General features: G+C 43.4%; 1 protein-coding gene across 1 annotated transcript in view; it reads left to right on the top strand.

Annotated features, from left to right (window-relative positions):
- The window catches only part of LOC125459021 (phosphatidylinositol 3,4,5-trisphosphate 5-phosphatase 2-like), a 182,802-nt gene that overhangs the window by 88,389 nt on the left and 70,082 nt on the right, over positions 1 to 24,331 (top strand). Inside the window, exons 4-5 of the mRNA XM_048544898.2 lie at positions 11,240 to 11,384; positions 14,013 to 14,136. Coding sequence (XP_048400855.1) covers positions 11,240 to 11,384; positions 14,013 to 14,136 — 269 coding nt within the window. The remainder of the gene's footprint in view (positions 1 to 11,239; positions 11,385 to 14,012; positions 14,137 to 24,331) is intronic.

Genomic DNA, 24,331 nt, shown 5'->3' with positions numbered 1-24,331 from the left:
CCTGCCAGAAATCTACAGCACAAAACGTAACTATTCAGGAAAAATTAAAATCAACTGAACCCTAGAAATGAAACCAAGGGAGACCAAGATTATGGCCAACATTTATGAAAGTAAACAAAGATTTCTCCAAAGGTTTACGATTTGAGTGTTTTAGAAAGGGGTAAAATTTTCACCACCTCAGAGATTGTGAAAAGGGAAAATTATTTGGCAAGCTGTTGTATCAAGGGTTTGCTCTCTGAAAGCCTGCATTTGCCCTTGCCTCAAGTCCTCTGATACAATCTCAACTGCCACATTATCTCTACAGGAAGTAAAGGAAAAAGACCTCCCCATTTTGCTTCTGGTTCCCCTCAGGAGTACGTCTCAACCAACAATCTTTAGGAATCAGAGGCTGCTGGCATCTTACTGGCTGTCACCTTCTGGGAATCTGGGACACCACAACTGAGACCTGTAATTGGCCAATAGGTTCTCTGAATCTTGCCAATCTAAGTTCTCAACAAGCAAAGTGACACAGGATCTGAGATAACAAGGTGTAGAGCTGGATGTACACAGCAGGCCAAGCAGCATCAGAGGAACAGGAAGGCTGATGTTTGGGGCCTAGACCCTTCTTCAGCTCTACACCTTGTTATCTCAGTATCTCCACCATCTGCAGTTCCTACTATATCTGTGACACAGGGTTTGCTGGGTTTCCGTGGGGGTAGGAGGAGACAAATTATATGCTGCTTAACAGGCGCACCTCCCACTTCACCTCAAAGAGAGAAAATTGTGGCCACTGTCATTTTAATTTTTGATAAATTATGTCCTCCTCTAAAGTTTTCGTTGTTGCAACTGTCTATTGATGCTTTCCTTATCTGATAATTTATCGTGTGTGATTTTAGGAAGGGTATTTTGCCAACATTTATTTCAATGTCAGGTCTCTTGTGTGTCCTCACCTCCCTTGAATGTATTTTACCAATTCAGCAGAAAGTTTAAGGATTTAGAATTAACCTTAGTATTGACTTAAATGAACTCTTTGCCTTGTTTCTGTAATCTCTTCTGGACCTAGAACATAATTCACCCCAAAATTTCAGTTCCTGCCTTTGTACTCTTCTGTGCCTTTGCCGCTTTTTATCCAACATTGATGAGTGAGCCTGCAACTGGTTGTGGTTGACTCTTAACTGCCCTCTGGGCAATTAGGGATGGGCAATAGATGCTGCCTGGCCAGCAATGCCCTCATCCTGTGAATGAATAAAGGAAAAAAAATCAAAAAACACCTGTCTCAGACCTGTTTTCAGGAATTCACTCACTGTATTCATTTTAAGTCCATAAGGCCATAAGAAATAGAAACAGGAGTGAGTCATTTGCCCTTTCAGGCTTGTTCCACCATTCAACAAGATCATGGATGATCTGACATTCCTTACATCCACTTTCTTTCCCTTTTCCTGTTACTCTTGATTCCTCTACTGATCAAGAATCTATCTCTCTCAGTCTTAAATATACATCGGACCTTGCCCCCACAGCTCTATATGGCAAGGAGTTCCAATGGCTCACAACTTTCTGAAAGAAGAAATTCCCCCATCTCAGACTTAAATTGGAGCCCCTTTATTCTGAGACAAGGTCCTCCCGCCTTAGGCTGTTCCGTGAGGTCAAACATAGTTTCAGAATGTACCCTGTCGAGCCTTTAAGAATCCAATATGTTTCAATGTCTCCTCTTTCAATAAGGGGACCAAAACAGCTCATCGTACTCCAAATGTAGTCTCACCAGTACCTGGTACAGTGCAATAAGGCTTTCCCAGTCTTGCATTCCAACTTCCATAACTTGAGGCCAACATTCCATTAGCCTTCCTGATTACCTGCTGCAACTATGTGCTAGCTTTGTGCTTCAGATACAAATAACCAAATCCTTTTGTGTTGCAGCTATAAGGAGTTCTTTCTCTATTTAAGTAATATTACGCTCCTTTGTTCCCTCTTCCAAAATGAACAACTTTCCCAAATTATGTTCAATTTGCCAACTTTTAGCCCACTTACCTAACCTAATACTATCCTAATACAGTTGGGATCCCTTTCACAGTCTGCCTTTCCTTATATGTTTCTATCATTTACAAATGTGACTACAGTACATTCACTTCTTTCATCCAGGTCATTAATGAAATGTGTAAGCAGATGTGGCCCTAACACTGATCCCTGTGGAAACCCACTGGTAATGGGTCACCGCACTGAAAATGATCCCCTTAACCCAACTTGCTGTTTCCTGCCCCAGAGTCGATTCTTTATATGTGCTAATATGCAACTTCCAACATCATGGACACTGGTGACTTAACCTTTTGTGAGATACCTTGTTGAGCACATTCTGGAAGACCAAATGCAACTTATATATTGCTTTTCCTCTATCAATCTGTTGGAGAATTCCTCCAAAAATACAAATAAATTAGCCAGACATGACTTCACTTTCATGAAACTATGCTGACTCTACTTAATTATGATTTTCCAAATGTTCTGCTATTACATCCGTAATAAGTGATTCCAATATTTTTCCAACAATAGATGTTGGGCTAATTGGCCAATGGTTACCTGTGTTTTCCCGCCTCTTTTTGAGCATGGGTATCACATTAGCAGTTTTTGAATCCTTTGGTCTGTCTCCAGGATGCAATAGTTTTTGGAAAATTATAACCAATGCATCCATTATCTCTCTTTAGCTACTTCTTTAATGATTATAGCATGCAGCCAACTGGGCCAGGGGCGCAAATGCCTTTAGCCCCATTAGTTAGTCAAATACTACTCCTTTAGTGATGGTGATGATACCTAATTCCTTCTTCCCACCCCATATCCACAATTTGTTAGCATTAATGGATGGTTCAGAGTATCCTCCACCCTAAAGATTCATGCAAAATGTCTGTTTGATACTGGAACCTTGATTGACAAGCAATACTGAAATATTAGTCAAAAAGAAGAAGGAAGCATACGTAAAGTTTAAGAAAATGTATTCAGACAAGGCCATTGAGGAATATAAAGAAAGCAGAAAAGAAGTTTCACAAGGAATTCAGAGGATGAAAGGAGCCATGAAATGTCTTTAGTAAGTAGGATTAAGGAGAATCCCATTTCATATGTATATTTGGAGCATGAGCGTAGCTAGGGAAAATGTAGGACACTGAAGGACAAAGGAGGCAATTTATGTAGGGGGCCAGAGGAATTGAGTGAGGTCCTGAATGAGTATCAGAGATAATGGGAACTGCAGATGCTGGAGAATCCAAGATAACAAAGTGTGGAGCTGGATGAACACAACAGGCCGAGCAGCATCTCAAGAGCACAAAAGCTGACGTTTCGGGCCTAGACCCTTCATCAGAGAGGGTCTAGATGAAGGGTCTAGGCCAGAAACGTCAGCTTTTGTGCTCCTGAGATGCTGCTTGGCCTGCTGTGTTCATCCAGCCTCACATTTTATTATCCTGAATGAGTACTTCACATTGGTATTCACCAAGGAGAAGGACATGGATGATGATAAGATTATGAAGGGGTATATTGATATTCGATGGCATGTCGCTATTTAGAAGGAGGAGTTGTTAGGCGTCTTGAAAAAGTTTCAAGTGGGCAAGCTCCCAGGCCCTGATAGGATCCATCCTAGGATATTGAGGGAGGCGAAGGAGAAGATTGTTGGGGGCTTGACAATGATCTTTGTGTCCTCTTTAGCCACTGGTGAGGTTCTGGAAAATTTTAGAATAGCCAATGAAGTTCCTTTGTTTAAGAACAGCAACAGGGATATTCTGAGAGATTATGGGCCAGTGACTCTTATATCAGTAGTAAGGAAATTATTAGAGAAGACTCTCAGGCACGGGATTTCCTCGCATTTGGAGAATCATGAGATAAGCAGCACAGCTGTGGTGTGGGGGAGATCTTGCCTCATAAACTTGTTTGAGTGTTTTTAAGGAAGTGTCAAAGATGATGACTGAGGACGAGACAGTGGATTTTATGTACATGGACTTTGCTAAAGCATTTGACAAGGTCCTTCATGGTAGGCTGGGTCTAGGCCCAGAACGTCAGCCTTTGTGCTCCTGAGATGCTGCTTGGCCTGCTGTGTTCATCCAGCTCCACACTTTGTTATCTATGAAAATTGGTGGAGTTGTGGGCAGGAAGGAAAATTGTCAAAGAACACAGCAGGATGCAGATCAGTTGTAAATTTGTGCAGTGAAATCTCAGATGGAGGTTAATCCAGACAAGTGTGAGATGATGCATTTTGAGAGGTCAAATGGAAGCGGGAAATGTACAGTTTATGACAGGACCCTTTGAATCATTGATATACAGAGGGATCTTGGAGTGCAAGTCCATAGTTCCCTGGAGGTAGCAACACAGGTGGATAAGGTGATAAGAAGACATAAGGGATGCTTGCCTTCATCAACCAGAGCATTGAGGAGAAAAGTTGGAAGTAATGTTGGAACTGTATATAACTTTAGTTGGGCCACATTTGAAGTATTATATGTAGTTCTGCTTGTCACACTATAGGAAGGGTGTAGCAGCTTTGGAAAGAGTGCAAATTTCTTTATCAGGGTATTGCCTGGATTGGAGTTTTTTAGCTATATGGAGAGGTTAGGTAAATTTGGATTGTTTTGACTAGAACATTAGAAACTGTGGAGTGGCCTGACTGAAGTATTCCAAAAATTTGAGAGGCATGAATAGAGTGTCCTTTTCCTGGAGTAGAAATGTCAAATACTATGGCACAGGTTTAAGGTGAGAAGGAGAAAGTTTAAAGGAGATGTGTGAGACAAACGTTTTTTACATAGACGATGGTGGGTGCTTTGAACACATTATTGGAGAGGTGGTAGAAGCAGGTCACATTAGCAACACTTAAGAAGCATTTAGTCAGACACATGAACAGGCAGGGAACGGAGGGATATGGATCATGTGCCGGCTGATGGAATTAGTTTAGAACTGCAATACGGTCAGCTTGGAGTTGGTGAACAAAAGGGCATGTTCCTTTGTTGTACTATTCTACATTCTATGTTGTCAATTTTGTGTTTCACTCCTCTGCCATTTCCTTCTCCCCCAAGGCTGTCTTCCAGATTCATTTTTGAAGGGGCAGCTGTTATCTTTAATGGCTCACTTCTTTTTAGTTTATTTAAAGAAACTTTTATAATTCAATTTTTAGATTTCTCGCTAGTTTGCCTTCATAGCTTATTTTCTCTGTCTTTATTATCATTTTCATCTCTCTTTGCTGGATTCTGAATTTATTCCAGTCTTTGGGGCTGTCACTGAATTTGGCCTCCATTTATGTTTGTTCTTTCAAAGTAAACTTCCTTTGGTAGCCATGGTCGGATAATCCCACTCTTAGAATCTTGCCTCCATACGGGGGCTATATTTTTGTTGAGAGTCATGAATTACTTCCATTAAAGTTTGCCATTGCTTGCTCACTGTCATTTTTGCTGATCTGTCCACCCAATTCACTTTACTAATTCTATTCTCATTTCATGTTAATTCTTTTTTATTTAAGTTAAGCATAGTTATTCCGATCTAAGTTTCTCATTCTCAAACTAAATATTGACTACTTCCTCGAGGAACTTTTACTCAGAAGTCATTTATCAAATGAGACTCATTACCCATTACCAGATTCAAGATAGCCTGCTCCCTGATTGGTTCTATGATGTATTGTTATAAGAAATTATCCTCCATGCACTCTATGATTTTTTGTTGTAGCTACTCTTTCCAACCCAATCAACAAAATAACCACCCAATCAACACCCATAACTATTGCTCCATTATTTTTACATGCCACTGCTATTTGTTGATCTATAGCCTTTCCCACAGAGTGGCTACTGTTTAGGGTCTATAAGCTATTGTATCAATGTCTTCTCTCCCTTGCTGTTTATTATCTCAACCCAAGTAAGGTCTACATCATTGCAGCCTAGATAATCTGTCACAGCTGTCGTTATTTCATTTCTTATTAACAGTGTAATCCCACCAAACCTTCCATCCCTCCTATCTTTTTGAAAGGCCAAATATCTCTGAATATAGGGTTCCCAAGTCTGATCTCCTTGTAACCGTGTTTCTGTAATGGCTGTGCGATCATATTCATTTAGCTTTGATTTGCACTGTTCATCTAACTTATTCTGAATGCTTCATGCATTAAGATACAAAGCTTCATGTTTTTTTTCTGTTATCGAGTTTCTGTACACTTAATGGTTCCTTGATACAATATGATATTAACACATTCTATCCCTTCTTTTACATTGTGGTAACAATCAAATTGAAACAGGGCACGTATGGGAAGGATGTTCTCAATGACCAGAGAGTCCAGAACTGGGAGTCATCGGTGAAGGGCATGGGGTAGATCATGTAGGACTGAAATGAGGTGAGATTTCCTCACCAGAGAGTGATGACTCTGTGGAATTCTCTACCACAAGAGGTGGTTAAGGCTAAAACATTAGATGTTTTCAAGGTGTTAGAGATCGTTCTTAGGGCAAAAGAGATCCAAGAGTTTAGGGAGAAATCAGGAACAGGGTATCGATTTGGATGATCAACCACAATCATATTGAATGGCAGAGCAGACATGAAAGGCCAAGTGGCTTACTCCTGCTGCTATTTTCTATATATCTATGTTTCTAACTGTTTTACTCTTAGATTTAGCACCAGGTCAACACATTAGTATCTCTCTGCAAATTCTCTCTGTGCGTGATCTCTTACACCACATCTGATGTAGCTGACTATATATATATTTGAGTATTAACTCTTGACTGTGAATAAATATTTCAGATGAAGGGTGGATGAGGATATGAGTCTGTGTGTTGCCTCATTCCCCTCGGATGTTTCAGGCTTGCTAGCCCTGTCACAACAGGTGGCTTACAGAACATGGCTAATTTACAGGTTAATAGCAGTGTTGCTCAGGTGAATTCAGCAGAAGGAAGTTTTGAACTGGAATCTTGCCTTTGCAGCACTAATTAGATATTTCAGCCAAGAGATTTGGACTTCCATGCTGTAATTCAGCATTATTCGATTGCATTCAAATACTGGAAAATTTATCATCTCAACTAAAGTAAACTTTCTTCACGTACCACGTGCTTTTGATTTGCTAGAATTATTCCGGGTGAAGTACAGTGTTACCTTTTATGGTAACTGTTCTGTGTTACATTACAAAAACCAGAACAGTTCAGTCAGCACAATAGAATTTAGTGTAAAGTTCATCTGTTGACAGTGACCACATCCTGGTGACTTCGTTGATCAGAGAGACCTCAGATCAAACTGGAATGGCCTGAATTGTGAGCCTGAACCTGTGAGTTTCGAAATTATGGAGGATCTTCTCTCGAAGCTGACACTGTCACACGGAAGTGGTAATAGTAGAATGTGCGAGTCCATCATCTGCCCGATGGATCGACAGAAGGCCTCTTCACACTTCATGATTGAGCCATGTTGGAATAATTCTGGAGGATAGGTAGCGCTGGTTAAATGCTGTGAGTTAAGTTAACAAGATATCAGCCATTGCATATTAGCAGCTAGTTACAGATTACATTGATTTGATGACATTGGTGCAGAGATGTAGCAGAAGATGAAATGGCTGATCTCAGTCCTTTCAGATCCTGGCTATTCTGCCCACCACTTCATGTAGCATCACTATTGTGGGCAGTGCTGATGGCACTCCGTGATTTTAACTCATTCAAACTCATATACAACATCTCCCTGGAAGCCTTTTTGTTCATTGTTTTAATATCTTACTTTGTGTATATAATTACCTTTACTACTATCCTATGTCCTCACAAGTCTCTAACTTTACGAATTCAGGTAATATAGAGGTTTATCTATTCTCCTTGAACACATTCTGTTTCGGATAGGAAAGATTGTGGCTTTCTGGGTGAAAGAATTGACTTTATTCTTCTTTCTGGCAGTTTGAAGTCTGTGGGAACCTTTCACTATTAGGTTTTCCATTGGCTTTCATGCCTCTACCATTCAATAAAATTAGATCTGAAAAAAAATGGAAATTGATACAGAAACTCAGCAGCTCTAGCAGCATCAGTGAAGAAAGAAACAGAATTGATGGTTTGAGTTCTGTGACATTTCTTCAGAACTATTAGTAGCTAGTTAAAGGCAGTATAAATGCTACAGATAGGGAGACAAAGGGATAGATGATAGGATCACAGATTCTCCACAGTGTGGAAGCAGGCCATTCAGCCCATCAAATCCACACCAACCCTCTGAAGAGCATCTGACCCAGACCCAAACACCCTACTCTATCCCTGTAAATCTGCAGTTCACTTGGCTAATCCACCTAACCTGCACATCTTTGGACTGTGGGAGAGAACCCATGGGGGCACAGTGAAAATGTGCAAACTCCACACAGACAGTTGCCCAAAGGTGGAATTGAACCTGAGTCCCTGGTGCTGTGAGGCAGCAGTGCTCACCACTGAGCCACTGTTCCATCCCAGAGCATGACCAGGGGAAAGAAAGCTAATAATAGGAACAGTGATTAGGTGAAAATGGGTCGGCTGAAAGCAACCCATGTCATGGCTGGGCCTGGGATGTGTAGCTGGCAAAGGACATGGAAGAAGGTGTTCATGTTCTAAAATTATCAAACTCAATATTGAGTCCTGAAATTGTGTCCCCTAAGCATCCTAGCATCCATCCCTTTGTCTGTCAACACATTGTTCTCTCTCTCTTTGGGCTCAGTCTCCACATAACCATTCACTCCTTTATACCCAAAAGCCTCTGTCTTCAGGATAAACATCACCCTTGCTGAGCTACCAGCAGTTCTGAAGAAAGGTCACTGGGCCCAAAACAGTAATTCTGTCTTAAAGTTCCCGAAGATTTACGGTTCGGGTTGTGGATGAGGCTATAGACTTGCTCGCCGAGCCAGTGGGTTTGGTTTCAACCATTTTGTTACCCTGCTCAGTAACATTGTCGGTGTGACTCTGGTGAAGCGTCAGTGTTCTGTCCAACTAGTTATTTATATACCTCCGTTTGTTGAGGTGTTTTGTTCTGCTTCCAGTTCTGTCTCTCACTGAATTAGACCCTGTGTATATACGAATGTGTTTGTTCCAGTTGGAATACCTAACCTCCAGGAAATCCCTGGTATGCCTCTGTTTGGCTTGTGTGAATACAGATGTGTTGTCCCAGTCAAATTCGTGTCCCTTGTTGCCAGTGTCTAGTGAGACAAGTGAGAATTGGTCATGCATCTTGGTGGCTCGTTGGTGTTCACGTATCCTTATTGTCAATTTCCTTCTGGTTTGGCCAATGTAGTGTTTCTCACAGCCCTTGCATGGTATTTTGTATATGACTCCAATTTTTCTGGTTTTGGGTATGGAATCTTTGATGTTCCCCAGCAGCTGTCAAAGGGTGGTTGTCAGTTTGTGGGTTACTCTGCTACAATTGGGACAACACATCCATAATCGCACAAGCCAAACACAGGCGTGCTAGGGAATTCCTGAAGGCCTGGTATTCCAAAAGGAATTCCATTAACAAAAGCATTGAATTATACCTGTGAACAAACCAATGAGAAATAGAACTGGAAGTGATACCGACCACCCCAGTACATCGAGGCATATAACTAACGAACGGGACAGAACGGTGACACTTCACCAGAGGTGCAGTGATGATGTTGCCAAGCAGGGTGACAAAACATTTGCAAACGAACTCACCAGCTTGGCGACTGTGCCTACTACCTCAATAACTCTGTCTCCTCTCACAGCTGCTGCCAGACAAGTTGAGTTTCTCCAGCAATTTCTGTTTCTGTTCCACTTCTCCAGTTTTCGCTGTTCTTTGTTTTATTTTAAGTTCAGAGCTGATCTGATTGTGGTCTCAGCCCCACTTTCGTGTCAGCCCTGAAAACACCCTCTATCTAGCTCAGCTTTGAATAAATTTCAAGAGCCAACCTCTTCTCCCTCCTGGAGTGAAGAATTTCATCCCCTTAATGGCACTCAGAGAGAAAGACCTTCTCCTTATTTCCATAATAAAAAAGGGAGACTTTTCATGTATATCTATGTCCCTAATTTTAATATCCTTCACACAAGAAATCATCCTGCTGGTAACCATCCTATCCAGGCCCCTCATAATCTTATGGCTTTCAATAAGATCACCTGTCAACCTTCTCATCTCTGATGGATTAAGGCTCAACTTGTTCAATCTTCTTTCACAAGGCCACAGGAATGAGTCAAACAAATCTTCTCTGAACAGCTTCAAAAACATTTTTTTTCAAAATGCGGAAACCAAACTGTACACAGTACTCCAGACAAACACCCTGCAGAGCTGTAATGAAACATTCTTAGGTCTTTTCCGTTCCCCTTGCAATAAATGACAACATTCTATATGCCTCCTAATGACTCACTGTATGTGTGTAGTAACTTTGTGATTCATGTACCAGGCCACTCTGTACTCTATAATCTCTCTCCATTAAATTAGTGCAGTATAATGCTTTTCAATTCCACCTGCCCAAATTTGCAAGCTCACATTTGCCTACATTATAGGCTCATAGAATTGTACAGGATGGAAACAGACCCTTTAGTCCAACTCATCCATGCTGACCAGATTTTCTAATTTAATCTCGTCCCATTTAGCCCATGCCCCTCTAAACCCTTCTGTACATATACCCATTCAGATGCCTTTTCAATGTTGTAGTTATACTAACTTCCACTATTTCCCTTGGCAGCTCATTTCATTCGCACACTACCCTCTGTGTGAAAATGTTACCCCTTAGGTGTCTTTTAAATCTTTCCCCTCTCATTTTAGAACTATGTCGTCTAGTTTTGGACTTCCCTTTCCTAGGAAAAAGACCTTGACTAATCACCCTATCCATGCACCCCCTCATGATTTTCTAAATAAACTTCTATAAAGTCACCCCTCAGCCTCCAACCCTCCAGGGAAAATAGCCCCAGCCTATTCAACCTCTCCCTATAGCTCAAACCCTCCATCTTCCAAACTTCTGACAAACACTGTACCTGTCCCCATCCCTTTCTTGTTATCCTTCTAACTATGCTTGATAATTGATAGATTAGAAGTTTGTTTTTGGCGTATTGGCAAATTTTTCCAATGTACATTCTGTTAGTACTATTGTGATAGTTGAGGTCCCGGTACTAAGCTTGACCAGAGGTTTAAAAAGACCCCTCATCAGCTTTTGAAGGGCAAGAAAGAATGAACAACAAACGCTGACTTTCCCACACTGTTCACAGAAAAAAAACATACAAAATAATCAATGTTTCTGCAAGATTGCAGTACTTTTTTTTATTCATTAACCAAGAAACTCAATGGAACCAATAAGTCCTGAGTGACACATTTTCATTGTGTTATATTACAGACTGAAAAGGGTGTCCCCGTGAAGAGATTCTCATGCCTCACCGACCTAATGTTAAATTATCAGCAACCCTTTCAAGGCCTGGTCACACCGCTGCAATATCCAGTAGAGAGAGAAAATGAAAAAGAGATGTTGGATGATTTTTCAGGTAATTTTTAATAAACTTGACTGATGTTTTGGGTCTAATTTGATTTGCCAGTATGAGTGCTATTGATCCTTTCAAAGTAATAGTTGACTTGTATTGCAGTCAGCCCTGCATCAGGAACTCACAGATTTAGGACAGAGACAGTACAAAGTAATACTCCTTCTGTATGATTCTTGGTATTGGTAAAGGATAAATTAGTTACAGGATAAAGTCCACAGACTTTTAGTGGGATAAGCATGAGATTTGAGCATCTGACAGCTGCTGAGAAAATACAACTTCATGAAAGTCAAGGCATGGCATGCAATTTTGGTTTTATTGCTGATCTCCACAATTTGAACTTGCCTGTAGGTGCAGAATAAAACAAATGCAAGCTTAACTACTATGAAATAGATAACAAATTTATGAAGTGGTCATTGTGGGCTTTATGTTTCCAGTTCCACTGGAGATGTGAAATGCACTGGTCGACACACAAGGGCATGTTATAGGATTGGTCAGGGGCTACGGGAGAAGGCACACATGCTCTTAGACTGCGTACGAGCATTCTGACTGGACTAGGATCAGAGAGGAAAGATGTTTTGGTGCACTTAATCTCACGAGGTGAAACCTTGAAAAAAATTTGTAGAATCGATGTTGCAAACACATTGGTAAGTCTTGAGGAAGTGTTCCAGAAAACCTTAGTTGTGTTTCAAACATCCACTTCACAACGTCAGCAGCAAGGTAAGATGAAATAAGTAACAACCCTTGACTAGTGCTGGAAATAAGGGTCTGTTTAGCCCATCAAATGGCCATTGTTACGAAGGAAGTCAATTCAAAAATGTAGCCAGCAAATACCATGCAATCTCTTTAACGAACAGGAACTGTCACTCAAGTGACAGTCAGAATTGATTCATCAGCGCCTGGGCAGTCATTCCTGGCTCAAATTTCAACTCATTTACAATTATGTCCCTGTGTGAATTTCAGGCTGATGTGATGTTTAATTCAGAACTCCCGCTTTTTAAAAAATTTCTCCATCAGCATGTTCAGGGGTTTAACACACACCTCTGGAGCAGGTGGTACTTCAACCCAGGCATCCTTCCCTAGAGGTAGGGATACTACCACTGCATCAGATTCAGTCACTAAAATGGCTAAGTTTTTTTCCCTTTATTTTACACTCCAGAATAAAGGAAACCTCGCAACATTGCTTTCGTAAACACAAGAATAACTTGTTTATTGTAAACAAAGCTTATTCTTTAAACAACTGGCAAAACCCATTAAAAATTAAACTATATCTGAAATTAAACAATATTCCCTTAACCCCAAGAAATCACATTCACAGTGACAAATAAGACATATAACACTGCAAAGATGGTGTTAATTCTTTTTAAAAACAGAAAATAGTGGGAAAATATCCCTGTAGACCAATGATCAAACTCAATGGATAAAATGGGATGAATTTTCACTGTCTCCTGAATTTCCTATTGAGGACATTGAAATGCTGACTGTCATAGAGTGAGAGGCCAGCCTTCAGTTCAGTGGAAGATTGGAAGGTCAGTGAGACTTAGGTCTATTAAAAGAAGTAACAGTTTAGCTTTTGGAATTTATCAAGCCTTCAGATGCTAGTATTTGGAACTTTCTCAAGCTCTCAGAAATATTTTAGTGAGAGAGATTTATGCTGTTTATCCAGCTGTAGGAATTTTTCTGACTTTTTCTGGGGTGAGAAAGATTTGCTAACTCCAAACTTTAGAGGTTTTTACCTTTTATTGATACACTCGGAGTCCCTGGAAAGACAAAAAGCAATCCAAAAAAAATTGCTCAGCAAGCCGTAATACATAAGCCTCATCTATTCCAACTGAGTTTGTCTAGCAATGAAAGCAATAAAGACCAGTTCTCATCTCAAGCTTTGCTTGTCTCCTTTACAAAGTTACTTGAATTTTCAATAATTAGCAGCTCAGTCACAGCTCACATTACACAGTTCACAGCCACAGCTCATGCTCAAAAAAATCACGTGTTCTTTCTGGAAGCTCCTTTTTAATCTGGAATGTCTAAACAGTTCCATATTTCAGTTCCTCATGGATATTACCTGTAAATATTTTTTTCCGAAAGCAGGAGAATTCCTACACATTTCACAACCTGTAGCCATTTTAATTTTCCTGTTGGTGAGAAACCAGGTAAATCCCTTGAGAGAGACACTTGCAAAATCTCAAGCGTGCAACCACTATAGAACTCGAGATTGAAACTTTGAAATTCCTGAGGATGAATTTGCAAGTTACTTTTAAAGAATTGGTTTTTACAACGCTGAGTTAAGTGGAGGGTAAGGATACAATGGCAATATAGGACTGATACATATAATATTGTTCATCTTTTGTGTAAAATTAATACAATTGATAGATTAGCTTAGAATGTGCTAAAAGGCAAGTAAAGACGTCATCAATAGTGAGTGAAAATTTCATGGTCTCCATTGCCGAGATAACTCCAGATTTATTAAGTGAATTCAAATCCTACCAGGTACCATCATGCAGTCTGAACCCAATACCCAAGCCATTAGCCTAGACCTATGAATAATTAGTCCAGTGACATTACCACTGCACCTATGTCACCCCCATTACACAGAGCAGACTATCAGAAGCTATACAGATTTCTTTTTATTTGTAGATGGTGAGGATGAGAAACCAGCCTTGCCTCCTCGTCCATTGAGTACCTCCATCACTTCCCCAGAAGCAAAAAACACCTTAACTCAACAGCTACAGGAACGTCTACAGGAGGCATCGTTGAAAAGGTAACATTGCTAGACATATTGTTCTAACGAGTTTAAGAAACCCACTTACTGAATGGAACCGAGGGAGTGAATGAAGAGAAAAGGGGTGGTATGCCGAAAATGTGTGGTGAACAATGTGATATTAGTACATTTGTAAGGACAGATGTCTTGTTAACTTTAGTTATAAGTAACAAAATAAGCTATTTATTGAGTTTTATGTGCAGATATTTCATCAAAGCAATGATTACAGGACATTATTGTTTGCAAGATGATGGTATATCAGTGAAAAAGGGAGCAACAAACATATACAACATTTTTCTTTATATGACATCTTTAATGTGATGAAATATTACATAGAGAACCACTAAAGCATGATCAAATAAGATGTAACACCCAGCCACATCAAAAAAGTATTAGGACAGATTGCCATGAGCTTGATTGAGCCACAGTATGATTACAGTGTGGAGGGAAGCCATTTGGCCCATCATGACTGCATGAGCTCAGTTATCTAGTGTCAAACTTCTATTTTTCCCTTTTTCCCTGAACATCATGACTGTCCAAATGACCATCCAAAGCCCTTTGAATGCCTCAGTTGTACCTGCCTGCAGTACATTGCCAGGTTGTGCATTTCATACCTACCAAAATGTTTAGTGAAAAAGATTTTTCACACATTATCTCTGCTTTATTTGCAGATTACTTTAAATCTATGGCCTCTCCTTCCTGTTTCTCTTACAAGCAGTAACAACTACACCCTATCTACTTTGTCCAGCCTCATATGTTCTAAGGACCATCTTAATGGAAGAAGTAACGTAGAGAATCAGAAAAGTTCAGAAAGAAAATTCCTGAGTATGGAGCATTGGCAGCTGAAGGAAGGACTATAAAAGGAAGAGCAGTTATAATTGAGAATGTAAGAGTTGGAGCAGAGCAGACAGCTCAAAGGGCAGCAGGCCTGCAAGAGTTTACAAGGATAAGGAGTAGGAAGGCCATAGAATGAGTTGTAAACAAGGATGAATATTTAAAATTGAGGTATTTCTTAAACAGAAGACGTAGTGTGTCAGTGAGCACAGTAGTGAATGGGATTAGGTGTGTGATAGGACATGGACAGAAGAACTTTTGGATGACGTTCAGTTTTACAGAGAATATTGTGTTTGGATAGTGCAGTTGAGTTGGGCCCTGATCCTAGAATCATAGAATCACTACAATGTGGAAACAGGCCATTTGGCCCATTGAGTCCACACTGACCCTCCAAAGAACATTCCACCTAGCGCCACTCACTTACTGTATCGCTGTAACCCTGTTTTTCCTATGGTTAATCCACTAGCCTGCACATCTTTGGACTGCGGGGGAAACCGGAGCACCTGGAGAAAACTGTGCAGGCACAGGAGAATGTGCAAACTCTACACAGACAGTTGCCTGAAGGTGGAATTGAATCCGGGTTCCCTGGGACTGTAAAGCAGCAGTGCTGACCATGGAGCCACCCATGGTGAAATATGCGAATCCCAGGAGCAGCATTGCATCAACTGTTTGGGGAATTCTGGCTAAATGTTTGGCCTACCCAGCCACACATGACTTGTTGTTGGGCCTCCTGGCCCTTTCAAGGATGAGACAGACCTTTTGCTCATAGGAGAGCAAGGGATTAATTAATCTTAGCAACATCACTGAGAAGAGTGGCCTCATCCATAAATCTTGGAGGAATGGATGATAAAAGAGTAGGGACTGCAGAAATTGTGCTGTGTTTTTCTTTTGGGAAATTAATGTTTGCTGGAGCACTGGGAGGATGACCAGCGTCTTACTTATTTTCAAAGAAAGAAATGAAAATAAGAGAGAACATTCAAGATCAGTGAGTTTAATAGTTGCAAAAGAGAGAATTTTAGAATCTTTAGATCAAGATGCAATATAAAATATCTACATAATTAGAACCAGCCAATACTTCAGAAAAGAAGATTATGTTTAGGTGATGTACATAGTCTTTAAGAAAGCCTTTGAAAAGGTAGCTTACAGACACTACTGAGAAAATTATGTCCTAAAGAAGTAACAAAAAAGATAAAGTCAACATAATCCTGTTCCCTCATTCGAATGAGAAGGCTGGTGGTGTAACCTGATAGCGGCCATACCTCAAGCGAGTGGACAGGTTGAGAAGTAGAGTCTTTCTTTGTAACCTCAGCTTCTATGGAAATTGAACTCATTTTGTTGGTAATACTCTGCAAGCCAGCCATCATCCAACTGAGCTAACCAATCCTGTGCTAAGGGAGATGCCTGAGGAAATGGTGGCAACTTTTATCACCAACAATTATAGATGACAAAGTATTGGCACCCTGTTTTACACTTCCACTGATTTTCTTTTTGATTTTAATAGTGTCAAGTAAGTGGGATGATGCACTAAACAATACAGCCAAGGAACTGATGGAAAAGGAAGAATATAATGTTAAGCATGGTAGCAGAGTTAACTTGTGGAGAATACCTGTAAGTGAAAACAAAAGTGCATATTAAGAATAGTATCAGAGATAATGGGAACTGCAGATGCTGGAGATTCCAAGATAATAAAATGTGAGGCTGGATGAACACAGCAGGCCAAGCAGCATCTCAGGAGCACAAAAGCTGACGTTTCGGGCCTAGACCCTTCATCAGAGAGGGGGATGGGGGGAGGGAACTGGAATAAATAGGGAGAGAGGGGGAGGCGGACCGAAGATGGAGAGTAGAGAAGATAGGTGGAGAGAGTGTAGGTGGGGAGGTAGGGAGGGGATAGGTCAGTCCAGGGAAGACGGACAGGTCAAGGAGGTGGGATGAGGTTAGTAGGTAGCTGGGGGTGCGGCTTGGGGTGGGAGGAAGGGATGGGTGAGAGGAAGAACCGGTTAGGGAGGCAGAGACAGGTTGGACTGGTTTTGGGGTGCAGTGGGTGGGGGGGAAGAGCTGGGCTGGTTGTGTGGTGCAGTGGGGGGAGGGGACGAACTGGGCTGGTTTAGGGATGCAGTAGGCGAAGGGGAGATTTTGAAACTGGTGAAGTCCACATTGATACCATATGGCTGCAGGGTTCCCAGGCGGAATATGAGTTGCTGTTCCTGCAACCTTCGGGTGGCATCATTGTGGCAGTGCAGGAGGCCCATGATGGACATGTCATCAAGAGAATGGGAGGGGGAGTGGAAATGGTTTGCGACTGGGAGGTGCAGTTGTTTGTTGCGAACTGAGCGGAGGTGTTCTGCAAAGCGGTCCCCAAGCCTCCGCTTGGTTTCCCCAATGTAGAGGAAGCCGCACCGGGTACAGTGGATGCAGTATACCACATTGGCAGATGTGCAGGTGAACCTCTGCTTAATGTGGAATGTCATCTTGGGGCCTGGGATGGGGGTGAGGGAGGAGGTGTGGGGACAAGTGTAGCATTTCCTGTGGTTGCAGGGGAAGGTGCCGGGTGTGGTGGGGTTGGAGGGCAGTGTGGAGCGAACAAGGAAGTCACGGAGAGAGTGGTCTCTCCGGAAAGCAGACAGGGGAGGGGATGGAAAAATGTCTTGGGTGGTGGGGTCGGATTGTAAATGGCGGAAGTGTCGGAGGATAATGCGTTGTATCCGGAGGTTGGTAGGGTGGTGTGTGAGAACGAGGGGGATCCTCTTGGGGCGGTTGTGGCGGGGGCGGGGTGTGAGAGATGTGTCGCGGGAAATGCGGGAGACGCGGTCAAGGGCAACCTCCCACCCACAGCCTCCAACCTCATTGTTCCCCAACCCTGCACGGCCCGTTTCTATCTCCTTCCCAAAATCCACAAACCTGCCTGCCCTGGTCGACCCATCGTCTCAGCCTGCTCCTGCCCCACCGAACTCATCTCCACCTATCTGGACTCCATTTTCTCCCCTTTGGTCCAGGAACTCCCCACCTACGTCCGTGACACCACCCACGCCCTCCACCTCCTCCAGGACTTCCAATTCCCTGGCCCCCAACACCTCATATTCACCATGGACGTCCAGTCCCTGTACACCTGCATTCCGCATGGAGATGGCCTCAAGGCCCTCCGCTTCTTCCTGTCCCGCAGGCCCGACCAAGCCCCCTCCACCGACACTCTCATCCGCCTAGCTGAACTCGTCCTCACACTCAACTACTTCTCTTTTGACTCCTCCCACTTCCTACAGACTAAGGGGGTGGCCATGGGCACCCGCATGGGCCCCAGCTATGCCTGCCTCTTTGTAGGTTACGTGGAACAGTCCCTCATCCGCACCCACACAGGCCCCAAACCCCACCTCTTCCTCCGCTACATTGATGACTGTATCGGCGCCGCCTCTTGCTCCCCAGAGGAGCTCGAACAGTTCATCCACTTCACCAACACCTTCCACCCCAACCTTCAGTTCACCTGGGCCATCTCCAGCACATCCCTCACCTTCCTGGACCTCTCAGTCTCCATCTCAGGCAACCAGCTTGTAACTGATGTCCATTTCAAGCCCACCGACTCCCACAGCTACCTAGAATACACCTCCTCCCACCCACCCTCCTGCAAAAATTCCAACCCCTATTCCCAATTCCTCCGCCTCCGCCGCATCTGCTCCCACGATAAGACATTCCACTCCCGCACATCCCAGATGTCCAAGTTCTTTAAGGACCGCAACTTTCCCCCCACGGTGATCGAGAACGCCCTTGACCGCGTCTCCCGCATTTCCCGCGACACATCCCTCACACCCCGCCCCCGCCACAACCGCCCCAAGAGGATCCCCCTCGTTCTCACACACCACCCTACCAACCTCCGGATACAACGCATTATCCTCCGACACTTCCGCCATTTACAATCCGACCCCACCACCCAAGACATTTTTCCATCCCCTCCCCTGTCTGCTTTCCGGAGAGACCACTCTCTCTGTGACTCCCTTGTTCGCTCCACACTGCCCTCCAACCCCACCACACCTGGCACCTTCCCCTGCAACCGCAGGAAATGCTACACTTGTCCCCACACCTCCTCCCTCACCCCCATCCCAGGCCCCAAGATGACATTCCACATTAAGCAGAGGTTCACCTGCACATCTGCCAATGTGGTATACTGCATCCACTGTACCCGGTGCGGCTTCCTCTACATTGGGGAAACCAAGCGGAGGCTTGGGGACCGCTTTGCAGAACACCTCCGCTCAGTTCGCAACAAACAACTGCACCTCCCAGTCGCAAACCATTTCCACTCCCCCTCCCATTCTCTTGATGACATGTCCATCATGGGCCTCCTGCACTGCCACAATGATGCCACCCGAAGGTTGCAGGAACAGCAACTCATATTCCGCCTGGGAACCCTGCAGCCATATGGTATCAATGTGGACTTCACCAGTTTCAAAATCTCCCCTTCCCCTACTGCATCCCCAAACCAGCCCAGTTCATCCCCTCCGCCCACTGCACCACACAACCAGCCCAGCTCTTCCCCCCCACCCACTGCATCCCAAAACCAGTCCAACCTGTCTCTGCCTCCCTAACCGGTTCTTCCTCTCACCCATCCCTTCCTCCCACCCCAAGCCGCACCCCCAGCTACCTACTAACCTCATCCCACCTCCTTGACCTGTCCGTCTTCCCTGGACTGACCTATCCCCTCCCTACCTCCCCACCTACACTCTCTCCACCTATCTTCTCTACTCTCCATCTTCGGTCCGCCTCCCCCTCTCTCCCTATTTATTCCAGTTCCCTCCCCCCATCCCCCTCTCTGATGAAGGGCCTAGGCCCGAAACGTCAGCTTTTGTGCTCCTGAGATGCTGCTTGGCCTGCTGTGTTCATCCAGCCTCACACTTTATTATCTTGCATATTAAGAATGAAGTCTGAGCTGGAAGGGAAAATAGGGAACAATGCAGGTCAGGAAGCAAGATTTAAAATTAGTAAAACAGCTTGCACAATTTGATGTTGGTGGCAACGGATAGGGCACCAGCAATAAGCATGCTAGAGAAAGCATTAGTTTTTATTTATTCATGGGATATAGGTGCTTTTGACTACCTCAACATTAGTTGCCCCGCGAAATTGACGGTGAGCTTCCTTCTTAAACTGATGCGGCCCTTAGAGTGTCGGCACACCCAATGCTGTTGGCCCGGGAGTTCCAAGCATTTGATTTGCTGACAGTTTAGGAATGGAGACATAGTGTCAAGTCAGATTGATATGTAACTTAAATGGGAAATTTCATGTGGTGTGCTCCCATGCATTTGCTGCACATGTCCTTTGAGGCGCTAGAGGTTGCAGATTTACTGAGGAAGAAAATGTTACCCCAGTTCATCGTGAAATAGAAGGAAATTCAGTTGTTAGATGTTCTTAAAGTTTATGTTGTAGAAGTGTTGGATGTGTTGCTTATACTTCAGGTTGACAAGGCTCCAGGACCAGATGAGATGAATCCAGTGAGATTGACAGCAATGAGAGTAGAAATTGCCGAAGCAATGGCAAGAATTTTGCCATCACCTTTAAACTCAGAAGGCTGGAGAATTGATTAAAACAAAAGAGAAGTATGGCACATGAACAGGTCCTTCAGCCCTCCAAGCCTGTGCCAATCATCATGCCAACTAAACTAAAAGACCAAACGTTCTGTTCTTATTTGGTCTGTATCCCTCCACTCCTTCCCTATTCATGTAACCATCCAGATGCCTCTTAAATGGTGCCAATGTGCCTACTTCCACCACCTCTTCTGGCACTGCGTTCCAGACTCCTTCCACTCTCTGCATGAAAAACATCCCTCGCACATCTCCCTTAAACTCTCCCCCCTCACCTTGAACCTGTGCCCTTTGTAATTGAAACTTCAAACCTGGGGAAAATCCTCTGACTATCCACCTATCTATGCCTCTCATAATTTTGTAGCCTTCTATCAGGTCTCCTCTCAGCCACTGTCTTTCCAGTTGAAACAATCCTAGTCTTTTTAACCTTTCCTCACAGCCAATGCCCTTGAGACTAGGCAACGTCCTGGTGAACTTTCTCTGTACCCTCTCCAAAGCCTCCGTACCCTTCTGGTAGCCTGGTGAGCAAAACTTCACATAATATTCCAAATGTGGCCAAGCAGGAGTTTTATATAACTGCAACATAGTTTGCCAACTCTTGTACTCCATGCCCCCAATGAAGGCAAGCATGCCATATGCCTTCGTAATCACTTTGGACACTTGTACTGTCACTTTTAGGGAATGGTGGACCTGCACCCCCAGATCTGTCAGTGTGTTAATCTTCCTAAGGGCCCTGCCAATAACAGTAATACAAGCACCTAATGCGATTGTCCAAAATGCATCACCTCACATTTGTTTGGGTTTAACTCCATTTGCCATTTCTGTGCCCAAGGCATCAATCTATCAATATCCTGTTGTATCTTTCACAATCGTTGGCACTATTAGCAATTCCACCAATCTTCGTGTCACCTGCAAACTTACTAATCAGACCACCTACATTTTACCCCAGGTCATTTTTATATACTATAAACAACAGATGATTTAAGACTGATCCCTGTGGGACATCACTAATTACTGGCCTCCATTCTGAAAAACACCCTTCTACTGCCAGTTTTGTATCCATCTAGCCAGGCCACCCCAAATCCGATGTGATTTTAGTTTTTGTACCAATCTACCACGTGGGACTTTGTCAAATGCTTCACTAAAGTCCATATAAACTCCATCCGCAGCTCTTCCTTCGTCAATTATCTTTGTCACCTCTGAAAAAAGTTGACTAGGTTGGTGAGACATGACTTTCCCAGAACAAAACCACATTGCCTGTTACTAACTAGTCCATTTTCTTCCAAATGTACATATATCCTGTCCCTCAGTATCTTCTCCAAAAGCTTCTCCTCCACAGATTTCAGACTCACCGGTTTATAATTTCCTGAATTATCCCTGCTTCCTTTCTTAAACAAGGGAACAGCACTGGCTAATCTCCAGTCCTCTGGAATCTCACCTGTGGTCAAGGAGGATGTACGTTATCTGCTAATGCCCCAGCTATTTCTTCCCTTGTCTCTCACATAAATCTGGAATAGATCCCATCTGGCCCTGGGGACATGTTTATCTTAATACAATTTAGGATATCCAAAACTTCCTCCTTTAATATTTGACATTCTCTAGAGTATTCACACACTGACCCCTGACCTCAACATCAGTGTTGTCCTTCTCCCCAGTGAATATCAATACAAAATACTTATTAAGAATCTCTCCCACTTTCTGTGGCTCCACACATAACTTCCATCCTTTGTCCTTGAGGGGACCTACTCTTTCCCTTGCTACCCTCTTTCGTCCAATATATGCATAAAAAGCCTTGGGATTTTCATTTACCCTGTTTGCTAAAAACATTTCATGGCCCTTTTTAGCCTTCTTAGTTCTGCATTTAACTTCCTTCCTAATTCCTCTATACCACTCAAGGGCTTTGTTAGTTTGTAGATGCCTAGACCTATCATATGCTTTCTTTTCCCCTTTGACTAAGTTTACAATTTCCCTTGTCATACAAGATTCCTGAATTCTGCCATTCCCATCCTTCAGTTTTGCAGGGACCTGCATGTCCTACACTTTAATCAAATGGTCTTTAAAAGCCTCCCACATGCCAGATGTAGATTTGCCCTCAAATAACTGCTCCCAGTCCACATTTCCCAGTTCTTGTCTAATTTGGATGTAATTGTCCCTTGCCCAATTAAACACCTCCATTCAACAGGCACTCTTGTTCGCGTCCGTGATGACTCAAAATCTTATGGAGTTCTGGTCACTAAGCTCAAAGTGGTCTCCTACTGAATCATCCTGGCTCATTCTCTAATACCAAGTCTAGTATGGCTTCCTCTCTGATTGGGCTGTCAACATATAGTCTCAAAAAGCCCTCCTTGACACATCTAAAAATTGCCCTCTATCCGAGCCCCTGGCTCTAGGGGAGTCCCAGTCAATAAGACTTTCCCTCCTGTTTCAAGATGTCCTGTACCAACTCAGAGACATCCAGGACACTGGTGCCAGCCTACGGTTTTGTCCACGGCCATAGAAATGCCTGTCTGTGCCTCTGACTATTGAGTGACTCACTATTATCGTTTGCCTGGGCTTGTCCCCATGCTGCTGTACAGCAGAACCAGCTGTGGTGCCACAGGCCTGGCTGCTGCTTGTAATGTCTCCAGACAGGCTATTCCACTCACGGCCCAACCCCCAAACAGCATCTAAAACAGTATACCCATTTGAGAGGGGATGGGAAACTCCTGCACTACCTGCCTGTCTCTTCTGCTGTCACCCATCTATCTGCCTAGGCCTATGGTGTAATCATCTCCCTAAAGCTAGTGTCCGTCATTCTCTCTGCCCCCTGTATGCACCGCAGTGTGTCCAGCTGCTTTTCCAACTGAACCACGCAGTCTGCGAGGAGCTACATCTGGTCTCACTATCTGTGAATTAGATTAGATTCCTTACAGTAGAAACAGGCCCTTCAGCCCAACATGTCCACACTGCCCCTTGATATATCCCACCCAGACCCATTCCCCTATAACCCACTCACCCCTGAATACTACGGGCAATTTAGCATGGCCAATCCACCTAGCCTGCACATCTTTGGACTGTGGGAGGAAACCGGAGCACCCGGAGGAAACCCACACAGACACGGGGAGAATGTGCAAACTCCACACAGGCAGTTGCCTGAGACTGGAATTGAACCCGAGTCCCTGTGAGCCTGCAGTGCTAACCACTGAGCCACCGTGCTGGCCTTCTTGCAGATGTAGTTGTCAGGGACAGCAGACTGCTCCATGATTTTCCACATCTGGTATGAGGAGCACACCACTGCCCCAACTACCATTTCCACCCTTGCACACTTAAAAAAAAAGGTCTTACCTTACCTGTCCTTTTTGAAGTGATTTTCTTTGGTTAGAGTGGGTGGGGAGGTGGGGATCACTACACAAATGTAGTGTTTTGGGTTTCCCCACTCCTTGACAACAGTTCCTCTGCAATACTCATACCAGGCATGATGACTGCAGTGCCATCTCCCAGAATTCCTCTCATGACGTCTCTGCTGCCCTCTGATTCGAATGCAACCATTATGACCTTGATCAAAAAGACTGTAAGGATAAGCCACTCTAGATCAATCAGTCTAACTTCAGAGTTTGAGAAACTCTTGGAAACAATAATTCACGACAAAATTAATAGCCAGTTGAGCAAATGCAGGTCAGTTAAAGAGTTTCCTGATAGAAAATCAAGTTTAATTAATTTGCTCAAGCTTTTTGAAGATGTACCAGAGAGGCTCGATTAGGTCAATGCTGTTAAGACAGTCTACATGGATTTTCAGATGACACTAGATGCAATGCTACACA

This window comes from Stegostoma tigrinum, chromosome 15 (genome assembly GCF_030684315.1).
Source record: "Stegostoma tigrinum isolate sSteTig4 chromosome 15, sSteTig4.hap1, whole genome shotgun sequence".
In the NCBI taxonomy this organism is placed as follows: Eukaryota; Metazoa; Chordata; class Chondrichthyes; order Orectolobiformes; family Stegostomatidae; genus Stegostoma; species Stegostoma tigrinum.
This window is presented reverse-complemented; position numbering and strand designations above follow the sequence as displayed.